Source organism: Bactrocera neohumeralis, chromosome 2, assembly GCF_024586455.1.
Source record: "Bactrocera neohumeralis isolate Rockhampton chromosome 2, APGP_CSIRO_Bneo_wtdbg2-racon-allhic-juicebox.fasta_v2, whole genome shotgun sequence".
Taxonomy (NCBI): domain Eukaryota; kingdom Metazoa; phylum Arthropoda; class Insecta; order Diptera; family Tephritidae; genus Bactrocera; species Bactrocera neohumeralis.
The window spans coordinates 52,880,466-52,904,916 of NC_065919.1; the positions used below are offsets into that span (position 1 = coordinate 52,880,466).

The 24,451-nt window shown below is 35.6% G+C and overlaps 4 protein-coding genes and 1 long non-coding RNA gene across 5 annotated transcripts; 2 read left to right on the forward strand and 3 right to left on the reverse strand.

Moving 5' to 3' along the window:
* Window positions 1-2,614: 2,614 nt before the first annotated feature.
* On the reverse strand, window positions 2,615-3,868 carry LOC126754451 (uncharacterized). The gene has a single exon (XM_050466420.1). It carries the CDS (start codon window positions 3,050-3,052, stop codon window positions 2,726-2,728), a length of 327 nt encoding a protein of 108 aa, XP_050322377.1. The 5' UTR covers window positions 3,053-3,868; the 3' UTR covers window positions 2,615-2,725.
* Window positions 3,869-9,835: 5,967 nt separating this feature from the next.
* LOC126760959 (putative uncharacterized protein DDB_G0282133) lies at window positions 9,836-10,936 on the forward strand. Its single transcript, XM_050476829.1, has one exon. It carries the CDS (start codon window positions 9,836-9,838, stop codon window positions 10,934-10,936), a length of 1,101 nt encoding a protein of 366 aa, XP_050332786.1.
* A 3,890-nt stretch (window positions 10,937-14,826) lies between these two features.
* LOC126761024 (protein lifeguard 1-like) lies at window positions 14,827-15,183 on the reverse strand. The gene has a single exon (XM_050476944.1). The coding sequence runs from the start codon at window positions 15,181-15,183 to the stop codon at window positions 14,827-14,829; it is 357 nt and encodes a 118-aa protein (XP_050332901.1).
* Window positions 15,184-19,595: 4,412 nt separating this feature from the next.
* LOC126762613 (uncharacterized) lies at window positions 19,596-20,318 on the forward strand. Its single transcript, XR_007667486.1, has 2 exons — window positions 19,596-19,850; window positions 19,924-20,318. It is a non-coding gene; the product is annotated as an uncharacterized LOC126762613 (long non-coding RNA).
* LOC126762603 (G2/mitotic-specific cyclin-B3) lies at window positions 20,317-22,883 on the reverse strand. The gene is made up of 2 exons (XM_050479478.1): window positions 22,803-22,883; window positions 20,317-22,741 (listed from the first exon to the last, which is right to left on the reverse strand). Exon 2 carries the CDS (start codon window positions 22,611-22,613, stop codon window positions 20,931-20,933), a length of 1,683 nt encoding a protein of 560 aa, XP_050335435.1. The 5' UTR covers window positions 22,614-22,741; window positions 22,803-22,883; the 3' UTR covers window positions 20,317-20,930.
* Between the last annotated feature and the right edge of the window lie 1,568 nt (window positions 22,884-24,451).

Below are 24,451 nucleotides of genomic sequence, written 5' to 3' on the forward strand. Positions count from 1 at the left end.
CACCAGCAATGATGAGTTTAATGAATGTAATGTCCTCAGCCGTGTTGCCAAACATCTCTCTTGAGACCTCTACTCGACGTCGTCTTTGCAAATATTCATGTGTTTTTGTGCAACTTCTTCAATCTACTCTTGGAGAAAATAATTCGAGCTGCAGAGCTGAATCGAGAAGGCACAATCTTTTATAAGAGTGTACAGCTGCTGGCGTATGCGATATCATCGGTCTCAATACCCGCGGCGTTAGTTCTGCTTTCTCCAGACTGGATAAAAAAGTGAAGCAAATGGGTACTGTACTGAACGAGGGCAAGACAAAATATCTCCTGTCATCAAACAAACGGTTGTCGCACTCGCGACTTGACTCCCACCTCACTGTTGACAGTCATAACTTGGAAGTTGTAGATAATTTCGCGTATCTTGGAATCAGTATTAACACCAACAACAATGTCAGCCTCGAAATCCAACGCAGAATAACTCTTGCCAACAGGTGCTGCTTCGGACTGAGTAGGCAATTGAGAAGTAAAATCTTCTCTCGTCGAACAATGACCAAACTCTACAAGTCACTATCATCCACGTCCTGCTATATGGTGCAGAGGCATCGCCGACGGCAACATCTAATGACTCGGCGTTACGAGTTTTCGAGAGAAACAGCAACAGTTTCGAGGCAACAGCGAATACCGCAGTCGATGGAAAGATGAGCTGTATGAGTTATACGACGACATTGGCGTAGTTCAGCGAATTAAGAGACAACGGATACGCTGGCTAGGTCATGTCGTCCGAATGGATAAAAACACTCCAACTTTGAGAGTATTCGACGCAGTACTCGCCGGTGTAAGCAGAGGAAAGGGAAGACCTCCACTCAGTTGGAAAGACCAAATGGAGAAGGATTTGGCTACACTTTGAATCTCCAATTGGCGCGAAACAGCGAAAAGGAAGAACTACTGGCGCGCTTGTTGTTAACAACCACGTCTATGATAGTAAATAAGAAGAAGAACCAAAATATTAACGAAAATGTGTTAGATCGACCCATTTTGAGTTCCTTAGTAACTCTCTGTTTATAACACGATGTTCAAGCACTGTTTATTTACATCTGTCGATGTTATTGTCATTAACAAAGACTTCTCAAAAAACTTCTTCAACATTTTCAACGATTCTGTAGCCGTGATTATATAGCAAACTCAATTTCAAGCAAAACTAATCAAATGGTATGTTCTTCAGTTAGACCTGAAAACCCATGAAGACCCATTCACAAAAGTCAAACAACTTGTTTCTGAGATACCTTTTGAAATTTTTAAAATTTGATAAAAAGCCATTTCTGGTGAAACACTTCTTTCGCTCTAAACAAAAAAATTCTTGTGGCAAAATTGGAAATCTACTCCAGGCAAAACTGTCATTCACAAGTGGTTTGATCATCAAGAAAATATATAAAATAAGAATATGTAAAGAAATTTTTTGTAATAGTCGTTAACCGAAATTAATAATCAATAATTTTTTTATTATTTTTTTTTTAATCAAACTTATTGAAAAAAGCAGAGAATTTAACGGAAATTAATGGAAAAATAATTTATTGGCTATTTGGGAAAAGGAGGGAGTACTTTTGATGAGTAAAAAATATTTATCTCGCTTATTTTGGCTAAATATTTGAAAAGGACCCCAAATTTCAAATCAAAATATTTGCATTTTTAAAAAATTCGATTATTTTTTTATTCATTGAAATTTCAACTTTTTGTTGGTATAAAAAATGTATATATTGTGATGATAACTTTTCCTAAAACAACTCAAAAAACCCCAATAAACGATACGTTAGATGTTATGTGAAAAAAAGTAAATATAAAAATGTAAACAACTTAATGGGTTACATGGATTTACGGGTTTCAAAAAATCGATTATTGTTTATTGTCTTATTAAATTCTACAACACCTCTAGAATATTGTAATTTTTCAAGTTAATCCGAGTAATAGTTTCGGAGATACAGCTTTAAGAACGTGTACGCTCGAGGCTAACTTTTATTCACACTCAAATTCAAGTCTTTAAATGTGTTTTTCTCGAAACTGTGTTTTCGAAGTCGGGTTTCAGAATTTCTCGAGAACTACTCAAGCGATCTTCGCGAATTTTACACATGTCTTTGAGATACAACTCAACGAAGGAGTTTTTTAATTAGAACTTTTTGAAAAAAAAAATGTCGCGAAATTTTTATTGAAATTCAGTTTTTTGCACTGCTTCCCCCCTCCCTTTCCAACCTCAGATCATCCGTGAATTATTTTCCTTTCATTTTTATTATATTTCTTCCTACCGTTATTTCTTCACTGTTTACATAATTGTTTCCGGTTATATGATTTTCAAAACAATTAGTTCAGAAGTATATGTGGGTCATCGCAAATAAACATAAACAAATTATTTCAAGGTTGGGAGAAACCACAAATAGCCACCTTCAGTAAATCACATCAGTATTATACATGTGTGTATGTGTGACCTGGTCTACGAAAAGGGGGCTTAGGTGTCAAAAAAAGGAGAACAATTAATGAGATAACGATAAACTGACGATTATTTTTAACAGCTTTTCCCAGAAAACTAGTTTTCGCACGTTAGCCCCCTTTTGGTAGACCAGGTCACATATAAATATTTTTATTATCAAACACTACGCACTTTATTTACTTAATATGTAAACATTTTTCATATCACAAGACACAATATAGTATTTTTCTATCTATTATATGTATGTATATCACGCTCATCCGATCGGATTGAACGGCTGTCCTGGGTATGGCCTCGCGCCCACAAATGCATACGGCTGCGGATTGACCACACGTGCTATATCGCTAAAGGTGCGTCCGGTGCGACGATTGTTGCCACGCCTATCGCGTCCATATTGATCGTAGCCATATTGCCCCTGCCCACTGTAAGCGCCGCCGTAATAGCCATAATCGGCGCCATAATAGCCGCTAACCTCTTGCTGATAACCCCTAATGGCCTTGGCGAGTGGCCACGAGTAACCGGAACAAATTTCCGCAACATTCGCCAAAAGTATAAACAATATTGTAAACAACAGCAGCTTCATGTTTATTTCGTTTTTTATTTATTTATTGATTAGTGCTTAAGTGTAGCAACCGGCTGGATGTAGTACTTTTCAAGATCACAGCAGCTTCTCGACTATCAACTAGCGTAGAACGTCACAGCTTATTTATATGGGTATTAAGGAGTTGACGCTGTGCAGCACTAATCACTGATGCGGTTTAAATCTGATTGTTCGAACCGTTAATGTAATTATTTATTATTATTTTTTCTTATTGCGCTTCACTTTCAACGTGTTTTGTGGAGATGCAAAAATTTTTTATAAATTTTTATGAAAAATTCACTACATGCACATTTCTTGCCGTATTTGGTTAGTGCTGCTTGTTCTCGTCTCGGGATCCACACAAACTATATTGGCGCACACCTAGGCATGTGAGCTATAGACATTTCCATATGCGAGCGAACCGACACACATACCTACATAGGTGCTTATATGTTTGTATGTATGTGTGTTTGTACTTCACTTAATGGACAGCTAACAATCCTCTTTTGTATTATTTAAATGTTTGCTTATGGCACTTGGCCAATTGCTGTCTGACCACAGCCCAGTCAATGTGCTTGCGAAGCCATCAACAAAGTGCGGAAGGTAAAAAAAATCACCGACGTGGTGCGCGCAGTCACCACTACGAGCATTGTAGACGCGCCTCATTAACTGTATGTCTCTTAATCTCACAATTGAAATAATTCTGTACTTCACAGACATAATTACAAATGTAGCCGTAGAATTTATCATCGAGATGCCGGCTATCGACACAATCCATAATACGTATTCTGATCACATGAGCCATCACAGCAATTGTACGACGGTGGTACGAGTGCACGTTTATCACTCTTCAAGCGAAAGAATCACAATAAAAGCACCATATGTGCACGTATGGCTTTGAACTTCTTGCCGAACACATACAAACACACATACATGCAATTGTAGGTGCGAAAAAAGTCGTTGCGCTTGCGCACTAACTCAATCGAACGGAAGCGTGAGAGCGCTACCAACAGCTGGCAGCCCTTTCGAGCGGGCTTGCGTGTTTATCTATACATATACATATATTTATACAAACATATATATACTGTACTTAACTAAATTTTTCTCAAATCTGCGCTTTAACAGCGCTTTACGGCTAAGGTAGCGCGAAGCAGGCAGCGTCTGATGACTCTGATGTTTGTGTATGTAATGATTTGTGAATTTTTAGCATGTCTTTGCGGGTTTGCGAAGAGTTTATTGACATGAGCATACTTATTGTTCAGCCAGCTCACGCCATGGTAGGTAACTTAGGTATATAAATATACGTATGCCGGTTGTGCTGATTCCAGAAGGCAAACTTATTCATAAACAATGCACCTGCCACTAAAAATCTGAGAGAAATGTATGTATGTAGTTATTGTGTAGAATATAAGTGCATGTGTATATATGTATGTATGTATATAAAATAAATATATACATTATATATGGATATATTATACATTCATACATATATGCAATAAAAAAGCGCACACGCGCGTACACGCAATGAATTTAAGAATAAAATCTCAATTACATACCTATATATGGTCAACAAGAAATTATCTCATTCAATAATGATAAGTTTAGAATTGCACATGCATATGACATGCAAATACAGTGAAACATACTTAAAATGAGTAATTTTTGCCTATATTGGTACTCTGACATAAGTTTTCTTCCAATTTTTAAATTCTACTGTCATTTAAAGTGCTCTTTTATATAGAAAGTACACTCAGAATGTTAGTGAAACGATTTAAGGGGCTATACCAGAGTGACGCATGAAAAATTAGGCGATTTTCGTGATTTTTTTTAAAAGAAAGTACTAGATTGAATGTTTCGACGTTCTATGGACGTAATAAAATATATTTTTAGCTATATTAAAAATTTCAAAATGTTTATTAAACTTAAAAAAAAAAAAAAAAAAAAAATCGTTTTTTTACCTCAACTGTCGGTCGAATGAGTAGCTGAAACAAAAAAAATTCAAAATGTTTATTAAACTTAAATACATTTTCTATACAATAAACTACGATCTTTGAAAAATATTTTGAAAAACAAAATCGTTTTTTTACGAAAAACATGGTCGTTTTTTAATGCCAAATTGACAATTTTCAACCAAGCAAAAAGATCGTAGTCCATTGTATAGCAAATGTATTCAACCATACCCAGTTTTAATTTGAAGTCGATCGGTCAATTTCTCGTTGAGTTATGATGTCAGCAATTTTGAAAAATGTCGTTTCGAGAAAAACGCGTTTAAAGTTTCACTTATATGTGTATGTTTCCACCTCCGAGCGGCCGCTGTTTAGAACGCTGCCATTCAAAAACTATTCAAGATACGACCTTGCCGATTTCACAGGGAATATATAAACTATGGAAAAAACAAAAAAAAAATTTTTTTTGAAAGTGTCACACTGGTATAGCCCCTTAAGCCAACCGCAATCTACCATTTAAAGCCAGGCTATTCTTAAATACCTATTACGAATGGCAACTAGCGCGAGTATAGCTGCCGTTAGTCTACCGTATCGTGCTTCGAACTTCATACTACTGATCATAAGCAACTCAGTAGCCAATCGCCGTATTGTTTCATCCCTACCACCCCTTGAATTCTAAAATTCTGGCAACAAATCTTGGTGTATGAAACGTTGAATATCTTTGTAGGGGAACACGTATAATTTACCTAAATGGTTTTTTTAACAACTTTTCAAACACGTATTTTTTAAATATTATATTAATTTCGCTGCATAATTTTTATACCCCGATATACTACTGCGGGCAAAAGTAATAAGACCCATTCGTCAAAACATTTTGTTTTCAAAGTTGGTGTGACTGTCAGTGAATGTCACAACAAAATAATCTTTAGTGTAGCATATAGTACTAAGCTTGTCTTTCTGATATACTCGTATTACATAAAGTGCATTGGCGAATTTTATGTTAAGTGAAATTATTCAACAAAGAAGTTCCACTATATTTTGTGTGCGGAATCAAATGTTTGGTGCCGTAACGTTCAGATTGTTGGAAAAGGTCTTCGGTGATATTTATTTGTCATGACCAAGTGTTTTTGATTGGTATAAATTATTATAGGACGGCCATCAACATCAACTGATGATCAACTTGTCAATAAAATAAAGGAACTGATGCTTGAGAATCGACGATTAACAGTCAGAGAACTTACTGGCATCGTTGGAATATCGGGAGGATCAGTAAAAGCCATTTGGAAAGATTATTTGTGCCCAAGAAAAGTGAAAGCACGATTGGTACCAAAATCACACAATTTTGAAAAAAAAACAGCGTCGCGTCAACGTCTGTGAAACAATGCTTTCCAACTACCAGGATCTTATGAAACGTATTATTACTGGCGATGAGTCTGAGTCTTGGATCTATGCCTACGACCCGAAAACAGCTGATTAAGCCGAAAAAACAAGGCAAAGCAAGTCAAAAATCAAGGCTATGTTGACAGATTTCTTCAATTATCGAGGTGTGGTGCACTTCGAATTCCTATTTGAGTGTTATGCGTCGTTTGCGCAAAGCTATTCGTAAAAAGAGGCCAGAATTGTGGGCCGACAACTCTTGGCTTTTGCACCACGATAAGTTTGTGAGTTCTTCGCCGAATTTTCAACTAATATCGTGCCGCAACTAACGTAATTTAGCTCCGTGTGACTTTTGGCTATTCAGAAAACTCAGACGACCGCCCCGCTTTGAGTCATTTGAAGACTATTCCGGTAATTGCCTTTAACAACTGTTTCGAGGATTGGAAAATACGTTGGCACAAGTGTATTGTGGCCAAGGTGAATTACTTTGAGGGAGCGACGAAGATTTGGAAAAATAATTTTAAGAATTTTAAAATTGTCGACAAAGTCTTAGTATTTTTTGCTCATAGTACATTAAGCTTGAGATGAAGTTTGTAATACCCAGATAGAAACGTCGGAGACCCTATAAAATGTATACATAAAGGACCAGCGTGACGAGCTAAGTCGATTGATCCATTTCCGTCTGCCTGTTCTTAAGTCTGTCTGTGTATACGCGAACCAATCCCTCAATTTTTGAGTTCATTTGCTGAAGCAACCGATATCACGGCACTATAACATATAACTGCCATACAAACTGTACGATTAAGTTCAGGTTTTTAATGAAAAATTTTTTTATTTGAAACTTGCTACAAACTGGCCGATCAAACTGAAGTCCTTGTATGGAAAACTTCTTTAATCTCACAAAATTTCACTATTATAGCATTTGATCTGGTATCTTCACGAATTTAACATAGATAATTTTCCAAGGCAACGTTGCAATATCTGAATAAATTGTTCAGATCTCGAACCACTACTAAATATAGCTGCGTCCTGAGAAGGGTATTGCTGCAGGGCAGCCGAAGTTAATGTTTGTTTTTGTGATATATTTTGTTAAAATTTAATAGCAGCTGTCTTCTATTCGTCAAGCTTTATTCTTCAGCGATTCCAACAAAACATATTCTGCAGCACTTCGTAATCATGTCTTCTGACGCATGCGCTGTTGTAGATAAATATAATATATTTGACCGGCATCTAAACACCAGTCGTCTAACGTAGTAAAGGTTTTATCTCCTTATTATTAATCACAACATTCAATCATGTCAAAATGAATGTGCAAAAATACAAAAATGTCTTTACATGAAGATTAAGCAAGGTTTTTCCCTATTGTTGAGTAGTTTTGGGGAAGGCGTCATTTAGTTAGTTTTAAACTTCTAAGAGGAAACGGGACGCCATTATCTACATATATAACAGTTTATGTCATCATTAAGAAATCTTGACTTTTGAGTGAAGTTATTGCGTGCATGAACAGATGGACCAGCACAAATCACGAAATCAATTCTGTTCATAATAGTACATATATAATCATTTACATATATACAAGGTGCGTTCCAAAGTAAACAGGACTTTAAAAAAAAAACAGAACAAATGGTTTTTTCGACAAATTCAATTTATTTTATTTAAAATAGTCTCCTTCTACTTCAATACAGCTTTTTGCATGGTCCAAAAGCATGTCGAACGAGTATTTTAGCTAGTTGGCCGGTATGGCCGCCAGTATGCCGGTGCAAGCCTTTTGAATGGCCTCTACGTCTGCATAACGCTTTCCTTTCATGGGCAAATGCATTTTTCCGAAAAGCAAGAAGTCGCACGATGCCATATCAGATAAATACGGGGAGTTAATGGTTAAAATGTGATTTTTGGTCGAATAATCGTCCTTCGAATGTTGGATTCTAAGTAATTTTTTGGTCGCCAGTCAACTTGTGCGGAACAAACCGTGCACACACCTTTCGTAAGCCCAAATGTCGCTCAAAATGCGATAAATCGATGTTTTGGAGATGTTCAATTACATTTCCATGAATTTCAATGCTGATTTCGGCTGATTCTTGATGAATTCACCCACAGTTTCGATGGAATTTCGGGTGATCACAGGTTTTGATTGGCCCACATGTTGATCGTCATTTATGTCCTCACGACAACTTTGAAAACGTTCAAACCACTCGTGCACTCTGCTAGGGGATAGGCAATCATCGCCATAAACTTATTTCATCAATTGAAACAAAATTTAATGTTGGCTCTTTGTTCGAAGCTCATTTTCGCACCGATAACACAAACATACTGACACTTAAAACGCAATAACTTCACTTCCAATCAATGAAATGTCAGGAAATTGTCACTGGACAATCGATAAAGATAGCAGATTCTAACGCACCAGTCGACATATACATAGATGGCACCACCAGGGGGCGCTACATTCAAAAAGTCCTGTTTACTTTGGAAAGCACCTTGTACTATTTGTATAGCAATCGATTATATTAAGATGCTCAATCAACCGTTAACTGAATGAAACTAATACACGCTCATACAACACGCAGTGAGAGTATAAAAAGAATTATTGCTCTCAGAAGCAATCTAATTAATATATGAATGTGTATAATTTCTGAGATATAGTCTACTCAACTCTAAGCACGAACACATTCAGCTGGGATTATTAAATTAAATGAATATACATATGTACATACATACATATAATCGTATGCAGGTGGTAGAGAAGTAAATGTTTCACTTGCGGAAATGAGCTGCTTTCCCAAACTATGCAATTTCGACTATGTAATAACATTTTCCGAACAAGAACCGTTTGGTGGTAAAGTTTTGTGAAACCTTTGAACATTTTTACTAAGACTCTGACTTTATTTTATTGAAAATTTCATCTCACAAACACTTATTAGAACCTTACAACGGATGCTTATAACATTCCATTGTTCCCTATTTTTATGTAAATATATACAAACATAGTTATTGGAAGCTTTGCCCTTATCTTAGAAGGTATATGACAATATATTGCAACCGGTTTTGAGTGTCAGGCTGAAATGTCTCTTTTGGCCGGTAACTTATTATGATTGTTGATTTTGTAAACAAAAAGTATCAAAGATTTCATAATTCGCAATTCTTAGCACTCACTCATCGACTCCATATCAGTCGAACAGTTCGATACGGAGCGTAGATGCATGCACAGCATCTCCGTCGTAAATAATCGATGAGTTTAAGCGCGTTAAATAGTCAAATGAAAAACTTATAAAAAATGTTATTTCATTATTTAATATTTTTGCTTTGTGTGCTTACGCAAATTTATTGCTGTAACGGTGTAATAAAACCAGCAATAGAGGATGCGAAAAGAGCTGATGGTACCCAAAGACGTTATCGCCGTGCATCAGTACCACAATTATTTGACCGCAGCCATGCCGATGACTTCACGAAAGCCGACATATTAATGATAATCGCTGACCAAACACTTCAAGGCAGTCCAACTGACAGAATCATATCATCTCAACAACTCTATGGCCTTCCAAATAATCAAAATTATCAGCAACAGTCCCAAGCTAATAGTTTGCAAAAGCCACGAGGCAATCAGCAAGCTCACAATTCAAGAGAACTGAATATGAATGAACATTACAATAGCAACAATAATTTATACGATAATAACAATGTTTTCGATGGGAATAATATGAAGCATGAAAAAAATAAAATATTACAACAACATAGTGTTCAAGTTGGCAATATGCTTAAACATCATAACTCTTATCAAGAGATTGATTTTAATAATGAAAACACTCGGAATAGTGCAATTTTGAACACTAACGTCGAAATGAACGCCAAGTCCACTGATGTAGTAACGATGTTCAGACCAGCAGTAAGGGTGGACACAATGCATACACCAATAACCACATCTATAACGTCGACTTATGTTACTCAGCCACAAAATCACTTACTTAATCCACAAAATATTAAACCCAACAACTATTTACTAACAAAATTCATTGCAAATCCGGTACCAACCATAATCAAGGCACCATCATCAAGTGAATATAATAGAAGTCAATTTAGAAGAAATATTCCCGACAACCCATTTCTCAAAGAGCACATGTCTCAAAATGAGTTCATGCAAAACCCATTTTTAGCAAATTTACAAAATAATAGGAATTCACAATCTTATTTAAATAATCAATCAACACAAAATATTGTGGCTCCGAAGCCCACTCCTCAGAATCCATACATGTCAAATCCATTTCTGCAAAATACTAAAATGCCAAATCTCTCAGGCCAGTCGCAGCCAACACAACTTCCAGCAACAAATCTTATGGGGCCTCAAAGTCAAACTTCTTCGCAAAATACGGCTAATTTAATGAATGTTCAAAAACCTGTGATTATATCATCGACACCACCCAGCACGACATATCCTAATTCGAAGGGCACAAAAATGGACGCAGAATTAAATCGACTCATTCAAAATAAAGCGGTCATATTTCCAGATTCGATATACCTCACACAGAGCACTCCGAGCTCACAGCACATACTAGACATAAGACGTTAGTTATACCTTATAAGTATAAAAAATTAAGACATTGTCAAAAATTTTATACGTAAATATAATACTCAATAATTAAAGCAAAATGATAATATTGCTTACATACCATTTACTTTTACAAGGTGCGTTCCAAAGTAAACAGGAAATAAAAAAATTTATTTTATTCAAAATAGTCTCCTTCTGCTTTAATACAGCTTTTTGCACGGTCCAAAAGCATGTCGAAGCATGTTGGCCGGTATGACCGCCAGTATGCCGATGCATGCGTTTTGAATGGCCTCTACGTCTGCATAACGCTTTTCCTTCATGGGCAAATGCATTTTTCCGAAAAGCAAGAAGTCGCACGGTCCCATATCAGGTGAATACGGGGAGTGGTTAATGGTTAAAATGTGATTTTTGGTCAAATAATCGGTCACAAGCGTCGAATCGAATGTTGGATTCTGAGCAATTTTTGGTCGTTAATCAATTAGTGCGGAACAAACCATGCACACACCTTTCGTAAGCCCAAATGTTCGGTCAAAATGCGATAAATCGATGTTTTGGAGATGTTGAATTCCATTTCCATGGATTTCAATGATGATTTTGGCTGATTTTTGATGAATTCACGCACAGTTATGTCCTCACGACCACTTTGAAAACGTTGAAACCACTCGTGCACTCTGCTACGGGATAGGCAATCATCGCCATAAACTTATTTCATCAATTGAAACAAAATTTAATGTTGGCTCTTTGTTCGAAGCTCATTTTCGCACCGATAACACAAACATTCTGACACTTAAAACGCAATAACTTCATTTCCAATCAATGAAATGTCATGAAATTCTCACTGGACAATCGATAAAGATAGCAGATTCTAACGCACCAGTCAACATATAGATGGCGCCACCAGGGGGCACTATATTCAAAAATCCTGTTTACTTTGGAACACTCCTTGTATTTATCGTGAAGTGACAGATGAACTCGTCGAGCTAACTTTTAGTCATAATAGGAACAGATATACAGGTACATAGATAGGTTAAAGCGTACTTTAATTTAAAGTATATTTGTTATAGTCATAGCCGAATAGGAAGCAAGGGAAAGCCATTACTATGATATAAAACGCACATATTCTAAAAAACATATCATTATACAAGTACTCTTGCAATCTGTTGTTACATAGTATACGTATTATAGTTTTTTTCACCTAAACGGTTGTACTTTTCACCCAAAACTTAGCGAGATTTATCTAGGATTATATATATATATAAATGATAAGGATAACAAGACGAATTGAAATCCGGAGTACTATCTGTCTGACTGTCCGTCTGTGCAAGTTGTATATTGAGTAAAAATTGATATCTTGATGAAACTCGGTACGCGCGTTCCTTACTAAAAAAATTCGAGTTCGTAGATAGCCGTAATCAGCCCACTGCCACTCCCACCAAACGCCATTAACCGACAATCTATAAACTGCCATAACTAAGCACTCAATCGATATATAAAACTGTAATAGGGAAACACAGTAGCAAGGGACATCTGTGGATAGAAAATTTTGAAAAGTCGCAGTGGCCCGCCCTCTAATAAGTTTAGTTATCTCATAAGCCACTAAAGCTACAACAATCAAATTTACTTAGCGCAAATATTTTAAGAACTCCTACCGACAGTGTGAAAATTGATGAAATCGGAAGATAACCCCCTCACTCCCCATATAACGGTACCGTTCAAAACTGCTAAAAGCGCGCTAAATCAATAACTAAATACACTCAGTCCTTTTTTTACGCGATCTCTTTTTACGCTATTTCACTTTAACGCGGTTATTTTTGCAGCGCAAATTCCTTTTTACGCGAATTTTTCACTTTAACGCGATTGCTTTTTTTCGTTTTTTGCTTGTTTACATATTTTTAAGCGTAATAATTTTTGAATATGTCGGCGCACCCTAATAGTGTGTGGATATTGGTATGCGTGTGTGAGTGTATGGGTATACAGTTTCGGGTATTTCGTTAAAAGACTAAAGGCCTAACTATAATAAGGTCTTAAGCTTGCAGCAGAATTGGAAAATTATTTTGTAGCAAATGATACTGATGCCGAACGTGCACGAATTTTTTAAAAAGAATTGAGTCTCTGCATGTTAAGATATAAAGAACTACATCGGAATTTATTGGGTCCAAAAAGAAGCATTCAAACAAAATTAACTGAATTTATGGTGCAAACTCAGTCGGAGATGCTAAGTCAATCAGAACATCAATCCATAGTTCTTACTATTGATTCTGGTACAAATTCTAGTGATATCAGTGCCGGCCATCAAAATAAGCGGCTAAGAATAATTTCCACTACGGATAATGACAGTGATTAAACAGCATTCAACGGTGTTTTCAATAAATCTACCTATTTTCTATTTTGTTCTCTTTTATATATGGTTTTTGTTTTGTATTTTTCATTTGTTATGAATGAATAAATCATAAGTCTGAAATTTGAAACTTATTGTATTGTTTTTGAATATTTTTTTGCGCGTATATTTTGTTATATGCGATATTTTTTATATTCGGAACCAATTCGTCAGTTAATATTGGAAAACTAACCATTTTTACGCGATTTTTTTTTACGCGATTAGTGGCAGAACCAATAATCGCGTAAAAAAAGGACTGAGTGTACGCCAATGACATTAAATTTTACCTCCAACATGGTATGGGAGGGCTTTATGGAAGCCGGTGTGAAAATTCGACGATGAGCGTGGCACCATCCACTTTTAGGTGAAATCAAATGTGTCGGGACCCGACCGACCGTCGACTAAATTTAGTACGTAGTGATATTCCTATATCACAGTGTTGAAATTGGCGAAATCGGACTACAACCATGCCTAATTCCCATATAACATTATTTAAAATTCCACTTGATTCTTTAACTTTCCAGTACACAAGTCAAGAAGCAATTAATAAAACGAGATAAAATTTTGCACTAGTAGTTCCTTTAAAGTATGCCACCTTATGACCAAAAATTTTTCTATTCCAATTAAAACTGTTGAAGCCCCTAGGTACCCAATATCTGGACGCCAGTATCTATATTAACTTTTGTCCGAAAATATCACTGTGTGAGATATACAATTGATATTCAGACAGAAGCCCTTCTCGACAATAGTATTTCTGTGTATCAAAAATGGGTTGATCGGGTCAATACTTCCCTGAGCCCCCATATAAAGATTTTCGAATTTCGAGGTGACTTTATGCCGCATATATCGGCCAATATTTATCTCAATGAAAATTGCAGAACATGTTTTGCTCATCTTATCTTTGTGCCTAAAATAGATAAAATTAGGCGACAACTTGACCTACCCCCCATATAACTAATATCAGGCTTTTCGAACATCCGGCTGACTTTACTCCAAATGATCGGCGATTGTATGTGATGTGGCATGATAATAGTTAATAGATAAAATCGGGTCGATACTACCCCATCTCCCATATACTACATATAATGACTTTCGTTTTTCTAACAAATCGAACTTAGCGCTGCCTTACTTGTTTTCTATTTTAATTTATTAATAAAGGAACTACACTTTTGTGTTGGACTACCATAACATTTCCACCGATTTAGGGTATTTAGCAAAAGCCTTAACCCAGAGAGTTAAACTGGTTGGCACCACTTGCAGAACCACTCGTAGAAATCTGCTCTTCTTTCACCAAAAATCATACAAAAACAACAAAACCGTTTTCGAAACATCGACTGATCGCTAAGTGGTGGCTTTAATCTCGTCACATCACAAATAGCACTTAATAAACGTGCAACCTTTTACAATAACTGTCTAGAATTATTATTAAAAATATTTCCATTTAATCTAAAAATTATTTTTTTATTACTGTTAGCACAAACAGAAATTTATATATACACACACTTATAAAAATGTAACGGCAACAATATTTTCATTAGTAGCCATAATGGCGATATCCTTTAGCCTGATAACCACCATTAATTTCCACCGAAACATCGTGAGCAGTATTTGGATAACCTCTATGATCGTAGTAAGGACGTTGAGGGTAGGGGACTTGTGGGTATGGTCCTTGCGATGGATAAGAATTTTGCTCAACATGTGGGTAACCTACATTGGAATTTTGATAATAACCGTTTGGTTGAGCACCACCGCCATAATAGTGATGATCATGATGATGTAGATGGTAACTATCTTGATGGTTGGGGTAACCTGATGGATAATTTGGTAATGGATCCAATACATTCAATAAAGCGACAGCAATTTTATCCAACGTCGGTCGTGCCGAAACCATTGTCATTATAGTACAAGCGAAAATAAATGTTAATATGAACTTCATTTTGTGATAGGTAAAAGTATAATATTAGAATTGAAAACTTCGGAAGCGTTAGCACGCCTTCACTGCTCTGAAACACAAAACTGAACGATTTGCTTTCACTGATCTTCTATTTAAATACTTATACGCATATTCATGGACAGGGTGGGCCAAAAGGTATCTACTTCAATCGTAATCTTAAACCTGAACTCCTTGCGGTTTGAAATTGTGCCATGAACGAAACTCTTTGATGATACCGCTTTTAACGATTAAATCTCACTTTTACTACTATTTATAAAAAAAGGAAGGAAGAAATAACTGTATCATCACCCTTAGTTAAAAGTGCAAATCGTTACATAACATAATTATTTCGATTAAATATATAATAAAGTTGTAATCTCTACGTGGCGAAAAGAAGAAACGACTGGCGCGCTGTTGTTAACTCGGCTTTAATAGCGCAAGCGGTGTCTACGCCAGTAAAGAAGAAGAAAGTTGAAATCTCAAAAAAATTTTGCAAATGAACTTGTTTTTGAACCACCACTTCTATATGAATACTAGTGTGTGGGAAAACCCAAAATAAGCAGACTTTTTACTGATAACGTTCTATTCTGTCTATTTAATAATCAACTTTCGTACAAGGACATTTGCTTATAAACAAAAATATAGCACTCAATCATCAATTCCATATCAGTCGAACAGAGCGTAGATGCCATGCATGGCATCTCTTTGTAAATACGTACATATAATCGATGAACTTAAACACTTTCAACAGTGAAATGAAAAATTTATAAAAAATTTTATTTGAATATTTCAACTTAACTCTAACTTGCAATAGAGTGCAAAACGCTTACTGTAAGGGTAGGTCTACTGCCTTGCACATAACCGAGTCATAGCTTGAGGAAGCCATAAGGCTTAAGGAATTCGCTGTAAGTACCTTCCTAGACATTGAGAAAGCTTTCAATAACTTTACGCCGGAAGCAGTTGTAGCAGCGCTCGACCGATTTGGGTTCGAATTGAACCTCAAACATCTTAATTTTAGGCGTCTGTGCGTCAAAGTGACAGTGGCGGAAAGGGATAGTGCTCGGCAAATTGTAAGAATCTGCTTGCAATCTGGAGATACAGAGAAGCATTTGAAGCTTGTCCTAGATAGGAAGCTTTCATGAAAGCCTGGCATCGAGGGAAGAGGAAAGAAGACAACGATTGCCTTATACTGTCGCGAAGGAGCCACTCTAAGTCTTTTAAGATATTTGTATGTTGGAGAATCCATACTTACAAGGACGGTCGAAGCTAGGAAGCACTAAAGCCGACTCCAACCATAGATATTGCCGCAAGGTTTATGGACGCAAAAGTTGCTATCAGACTCAGATAATTTTGACTTTTAAATGATCACATGTCTGAACATTCGGAAATCCTCACACGATTTGACTTTATACCGGTTATTTTAAATCATGGACTCGTCAAACCAAACTTTAGCGGCATTTTCTCTGCCCACATACCTGCGAGGGGATCGGTGCTCCCCTCTCGTCGTGTGTTCTAATACTACTACTATTTTATTGACCGACTGTTTACTTTTATACATATGTGCTTGCAGATACACTGCGCGTCACTAAGTTAGCAGACCTTCATCAACCTAATACAATTGCTTCTAATTTTTATACCCTGAACAGGGTATATTAAGTTTGCCACGAAGTTTTTAACACCCAGAAGGAAGCGTCGGAGATCCTATAAAGTATATATTTAAATGATCAATATGTTGAGCTGAGTCGATTTAGCCATGTCCGCCTGTCTGTCTGTCCGTCTGTATATATATGTATATACTTTTTTGCAAACGTCATTTTCTCTTCAAGAAGCTGCTCATTTGTCGGAACTGCCGATATCGGACCACTCTAACATATAGCTGCCATACAAACTGAATGATCGGAATTAAGTTTTTGTATGGAAAACTTTCACATTTGACAATCTATCTTCACAAAAGTTGGCATAGGTTATTTTCTAAGATAATAATGTAATATACGAAGAAATCTTTCAGATCGGCTTACTATATCATATAGCTGCTATATAAACTGAATGACCGGAATCTAGTGCTGGTATGGAAAACTTTTGCATTTGACGTTGTATCTTCACGAAATTTGACATGGATTACTGCTTAAGGTAATAATATAATCTCCGAAAAAATGGTTCAGATCGTATTACTATAGCATATAGTTTCCGTACAAACTGAATGATCGAATCAAATGCTTAGGAAACTTTCTCATTTGGCGATATATCTTCAAATTTCGTGAGTTATTGTTCATAGAAATAATGTGACCTCCGAAGAATTGTTCACATCGGATTACTATAGCATATAGCTTCCGTACAAACTGAACGATCGGAGTCAAATGCTTGCATTGAAGACTTTTTCAGTTAACGAGATATATTCTGCAAATTCGTCGTGGTTTATTCTCTAAGGCAACGCTAGAATAGTTGAAGAAAACGTCTAAAAGGTCCATTTTCTTTATTAAATAACCTTAATGTTTCTAGCAAACAACTTGTCTTAAAAGAACTAGTAAAATGTTTTCTTTGGATGAAAACCACTGGCCGGTTACGTCTTTAGATTTACTTAAACACATAGTTACTAAAAGAAATGCACCTGTGAAGGGTATATTAGCTTCGGTGCAGCTGAAGTTAACGTTGCAACTGCTTTATTGTTTTCTGATTTTCTCATCTTTGTATTTATGAACAATGACGGGTAAAGAGAACATGCGATCAGAATGTCCAGTTACATGTTTTTTTCTATTTTTTGTTCTTTTTGGTAGTGTGCACATGCAATTTAATTTGTATATATCTTTGGAATTTGTCCGACTGTCCATCCGTCTGACCGTCTGTACAGGTATCAGCTTTTGAGATATCGATTTCAAAATTTGAACCCATCATTTTCTCACCAAGAAACTGCGCCTTTGTCAGAATGACCGATATCGGACCCCTAGAGTGTAAAGCTATCATACAAACTGAACTATCGCGATGAAGTGCTTTTATGGAAACCTTTTTCATTTTACGAGATATACATATTCAGCAAATTTGGTATCGGTTATTGTCCGAAGAAACGGTGTAATCTCCGAAGAAATTCTTCGGATCAAGTCACTATCTTCTTTTTCTTTATCACCCCTTACATGATTATAGTCGAGTTTATAACAGCGCGACAATCATTCTTCCTTTTCGTAGTTTGGTGCCAACCGGAGATTCCAAATATAGCTGCTTCTCCAACTGGTCGTTACAACGCATTGGAGGCCTTCCTCTTCCTCAGCTTCCCCCGGCGGGTTGGCAGTATAGCTCCTTATGGGATCACCTGAAGTGAAAAAAACGTGTTTTAATTAAAATCTTAACTTTCAACTTGGACGAAGGAGAGAAAAATTGAAAATTGGATTTTTGGCAGACATTTACAAAAAAATTAAAATTTCGCGATATTGTTTTTCTAATAGTTTTAATTGGAAAAAATCCTTCGTTCAAGTCTTTAAGAATTGTATCTCAAAGACCTGTGTAAATTTTCAAGAAAATCGGTTGAGTAGTTCTCGATAAATCTTACTAACCGATTTCAAAAACACCGTTTCGAGAATAACGCGTTTAAAGACGGCGCACTTAGCCTAGCTAGCCTCGAGCTTACAAGTTCTCAAGGCTGTATCTCCGAAACAATTACTCGGATGAACTTAAAAATTTAGCACGATATTCTAGAGGTGTTATATAATTTAATAAGACAATAAAAAATGCGATTGTTTGAAACCCGTAAACAGATGTAACCCCTTAATAAAATTCGATACTTATGTATATGTATGTATATATATACACAATTCCATAGGAAAGTATGTTCACTTTCTAAATATTACTATGGGCTCTTAATCAATTTACACAAATGTACACATACATACATACATAAGTATGTATGTACGATACATGTGTACGATCGTATCCAAATTGATTTAGAGCAATCTCTCCCAATTTCTCAGTATTCCAAAATAGCATTGCATAACATAAATTTGCAATTATGTGCATACAATAATTTTAGAAAACTGCTAGAGCATCCTTGGACGTCTGCGCAGCTGTAAATGTACTAAGTAAGCTAAATGCAAAGGAATAACTAATGTGTATTCATGTACTTGTATGTATGTGCATTAGGGTGGGCAAAAAAAAAATAATTTTTTTCGCTTGGTACTCTGAAAAATAAGTTCTTAGACACCACTAAGAAAGTTTCCCTAAATATGAGCTCTTAAGTGTAACGGGAAGTTCCTCCGTCTTATAGTTTTTTTTGTAAACCTAGCAATTTAAAAGATGTTGAAGTTTGATTATTTTAAATCTTTCTTATGTACTTTATATGGTAACACAATGAAAAAAAAAATCATCATAATCAAAGAAATTAGTTGTATGTAGTTTTGAACCACTCTAATGTACATACATATATACATACATACATATGTATATATATGTATATCTACCATATATATTTATATATGTATATAAATATGTTCACATGTATTTTTGACAGTTTTTCTTTCTTCCGATGTCGGCAACTAATGTCCATGTAAGCACAGTTTGCGAATCAAGCAGGAATAAGGAATAATATGTAGTTTCTTAAGCATACAAACAGCCAATAAGAAGTGCCACAGCTGCCTTAGGTAGAAAAATCTGTTGAAAGACATTTGCTGAAAGATGTTAAATGCATTGTTTCTGTATAATAAATTTTTTTAGCGCATCTAAAAGGCAACAGTTTTCATGAATCAAAGAACGACACGACAAACATTGCATTTAGAAAAAATACATACATATAGGCATACATATATATGTACATATGTACGTATGTACGTACATGTCATATGCATCAATTTGTAACCATGTGCATATATTTTTATCTATCCCGAAAAAAGAGCCTTTTAAGATAACATTTACAAGAAATGAGTCAGATTTTTTTTTCAACGTATATCTTTATTTAAAAAATTTCGAACACAAAGCCTCAACTGTATAACTAGTAAGCGTAAATAAATTGTTAAAATTGATTTAGATGTAATATGTTCAACATGAGTTGAACCAAAAAAAAAACGCTATGGGAACCATATGAAACAAATATAAATATCATAACAAAAATGGCTTTTTGCAGTTTCTTTATTAAAATTTACATAGTTCTGATAGAGTAAGTTTACAAAGTTGAATTGCTTTTGCTATGGCAATGGAAATGCGTAGGTTATCCCTTTGCGTATGTAGTATGTTCCTTAAGTTAGGTGTAGAATTCCGTCAGTCCTCATTTTTGTAGTGAGCCATATTGGTCACGTGCAGGCTTAGCTGTGCAACTAAATGACTACATAAAATATAATTTCTGAAATATGTTTAAATAATAAAATAAAATGTCATTATGCGTTTTTTTACTATGACAGCGCGAAAATTGCATTACGCGCAGTTTTTTTTTTTTGTTGATTGCATAATAAAATTATAACGAAATACAAACTACAAACTGCAAATGCAATGTTTTTATCAAATGTTCAGTTTCATTATTAAAATAACTTAAAAGACAAAACAAAAATATATAAACTAATTTAATATCGATGTTGCTTAAATCTAAAAGTATTATGTGTGAGGTTGGTAATGTTTTATATATATAATGGAGTTGACGTTTATTAAATGCTCAGTATGTCGTGATTTGGGTTGTTTACTGGTAATTATGAAATGAATAAGTCTTCAACTAAGTTAGCTAAATATATATTTTACGAACTATTAGATTCATCAAGTTTTATGCTAATATTTAGGTCTAAAATGTTCTCAAAGAGTTCTTCAGTGGTAAGTAGTGGGACTTTGGCAACTTCATGGAATATTTTATGTGAATATTTACTACGTATTGTCTTTACTTTAGGTTTGCGATGCAATGTAGCATTTAAAATGGGTACGATTTCAGCGAAATCAGTCAACAAATATCCAGTATAGTATTCCAGCGTCAATGTCCAGGGATTTGTATCGCCATCTAAGCGCAAAGCCATAAACAAAGCTGCACATGCAAGTTTTGAATCGCTAAACTGAATAGTTGCATAATCCATTAGTGACAATTCTAAAATATAACGTGCTAATGTGAGCGTTGGCATTGAAACTTTGGCGCAACGGGCGTAACGTCGTAAAAATCGATATGACAACGGTATGCCCAGATCATAATTTATAGTTCGAAGTGTCGTCATTTCCATACGTATTAATTCATTGTGTTTATACGCGCCGTCACATATATAAAGGAAATCCTCTATTAAGGGCGGTGTTCGTTCATCGAATTTGCATGCGATAAAAAGTGCAGATGCACCAAGCAACTGCAGTACATCCTTATTGATAATAACGCGACATAAGAAGAGATCCACAATTTTTACCGCCAAATAGAGTGTTTCATGATTCAATTCGAACGTCTCTTGCACTTCGACCATCCAGTCAACTAATAATGTGCGCATCCATTTGGTCAAATGTATTTGTTTTTCCATATAATCTGTTACAGGAAACTCTTCCTCTCGTGATTTCATATAATTAAAAATATCCATGGCATAGTGAGATACTTGAAAGATATCATTCCAGTTAGCCTTGTCAAAATCTTCAACGCCTACCGGCACCGATGTAGGCGGCGGTTTATCACCAATTTCTTTATCGGGTGTACCTTCAATTTTCTTCTTCTCTTGTAATAGTAATGCCGAACGCCGCTTTGCAGCCTCGAAATTACCAGATAAACGAATTGACTCGGAACTGGAAATATCTTCGAGTGCCGACATGTACAAGCTTTCTTCAGTTTTATTGAATTCATTCGAAATTCTTCGTACTGGCTTATTGGGCAGAGATGGTTTTATTGGCACTGTGGCTAATACTGGAGAGGGTGGAGCCAAAACAGGCAATCTTAGAGTTGGCGGTGATGGTATGGGTTCAATCTTCGGTTTAGGCTTTGCATAATTATCTACCAGAAATTTGGCAATCGTTGATTTGGATATGGTAGCATTTCGCGTACTCGCCCTAGTTGCCATTTTCTTTTGCGAAATATTACGTTCACACAAGTCCACATTTCCGATAATGTTTTGCGTTTCTTTAAGCACTTGCGCATGTGTCCCAATAATGTGCGTTTCTTTTCTCTTTGTCAAATTTTGGTTTGGCTTTAAGTTTTCTTCAGTATGCAATTTACTCGTCGTCATTGTTGTTAATTTAACGTTGTTTGTGAGATTACCAAGCGCTGATCGCTTAACTTTTTCATTTTTAGCCGGACTATGTTCGGCTTTACGTTTGCCGCGCGTCTGGATTATATCAACATTTTGATCCTGGACATTGATTGTGCCTCGCCTATTAAGTGTTTTCCGTGGCTGAGGTAACAATGAGTTCATAGTTGTCGTTACAGCTTGTTTAGAAACTGCACGGGTATTCTTTGTTGGCGCCATTTTTAATAATAATGCGTGCAATTTTCGTCCTTTAATCTGCGTCTCAATTTACACTATCTCTAGGTCACTGCGGCTGTTTTCGTCTTTAATTATTCATTTATCGTGCTCTAATTTTGGTTTTTAACTTCCTATAAAAAAAACAAAAATTAAACACTACTTAAAGAATTTATATACAAAATATTCACCTACCAAACAATATTTTAATTTCAAAAACACCTGGACAGAAATTATGCCGCTCTACGCTTAACGGCGTTCGCAAAGACACAAATGAGCATCTTTGCTGCACGTTCCAATGTTAGCTGTGGTTAATTAACGAAGGGTTGCATTTCGAACTTTACGTCACCATAAAAAAATTTTTAATTTTCTGTACATAATTTTCGAAACCATAATTTTAACTTTCATATTTCATATTTATAAAATTTAAATTATAGAATAAATAATATATTAAACGAAACGATTCTTGCGTTAAAAAAAATTAGCTTGTTAAATTGGTAATAAAATTTATAATTTTTTGTACATAATTTTCGAAGCCATATATTTTTAACTTTCATATTTATAAAATATAAATTATAGAATAAATAATATATTAAACGAAAAATTATAGAATCAATCATTCTTGCGTTAAACCAAATTAGCTTGTTAAATTGGTAATTGCCAGTTCACACACGATCTCTTTTGTCGGCCAAGCCGGTTTTTTGTAGGCGAGGGGACGACGAGGAAAGACGAAACGACCGTGCTTCTCGTGCTCGGGTGACACGCTTTGTGTGTTTGTGCGTAAAGTGGCAACTCGACAGGCAATTTAAGTTTGCTAAAAATCTGGATTTTTAGCAATATTGCCAATGGAGACTGCATATTGCTAATGTTCAGCAATTTATTGCTAAGTATATTTCATGCCATTCATTGCTAGCAACGAACTGTCAATTTGGTGATTTGACAGATCGGTTTTCATTTCCTTGAACATATTTAAAGAGGTAATATGTACAAGCCTGGCTCGATTGCATGAAAGCAACAAAGCTGAAATGCCGCCAATGCGGCCAGCAACGGTAACCGGACGCTTGCCCACGTCGCAAGCAACTGTGTTGGCGTATGCTGATTCGGCTTACCGGATATATCAGCTGACATTTATGCGTCCAGTTTTTTGGTTCAACTTCAATTCAATGACACTTTTCCAGGGTAGACTTTGTTACAACCATCGCGCAGACTGACTGCGAGATACCCTGGACAGCGTTTGACTCTGCTGGATCACATCAAAGCTAACGTACGATGCATTCTTCAACAACAAATGTGCATACTAATAAATAATTAAGTTCACACATATCTCCCTTCCAATTTGTAGCCAAAGTCATTATTAAGTGCTTATGTTCATATGAACGCAACTAATTATTTTTATTCCTGATGCCTGTCGTTGGAGCCATAATATAAACCGTCAATTTCTGCAGTTTTTGAAAATCGTGTGTTCTTGAAAACTTCCAAATAGAAACTTATTGAAACGATTCATAACATAATCGATGACTTCTAAGATGTGAAAGTTTGGTTCATAGAAAAAAAATTTCGTTCCAATTATCTGTTTTACATTAGAAACATTCTTTAAATCTACTTTAAATTGTGAATGAGACAACCAAACCATTTTTTTTTTCATAAATGTAAATTTATTTGTATTTTCCAGTGTTCTCTATATTACAAAGTCTTTCAACGGATTTTTATTACTTTTTTTTATGAGAAAAGGGGAAATAATGCCTCTTCATTTGCGAGTACCGCTCTTTAATGCTACATGCATTTATGTACATTAACATGGTAAACAACTGAACTGTCGTGGCAAACACCTACTTTCATAGGTA

Bases quoted from the DNA above. Each gene is read 5' to 3' on its own strand.
- LOC126754451 (XM_050466420.1), bottom strand. From the start codon at position 3,052: ATGAAGCTGCTGTTGTTTACAATATTGTTTATACTTTTGGCGAATGTT.
- LOC126760959 (XM_050476829.1), top strand. From the start codon at position 9,836: ATGATAATCGCTGACCAAACACTTCAAGGCAGTCCAACTGACAGAATC.
- LOC126761024 (XM_050476944.1), bottom strand. From the start codon at position 15,183: ATGGTTTCGGCACGACCGACGTTGGATAAAATTGCTGTCGCTTTATTG.
- LOC126762603 (XM_050479478.1), bottom strand. From the start codon at position 22,613: ATGGCGCCAACAAAGAATACCCGTGCAGTTTCTAAACAAGCTGTAACG.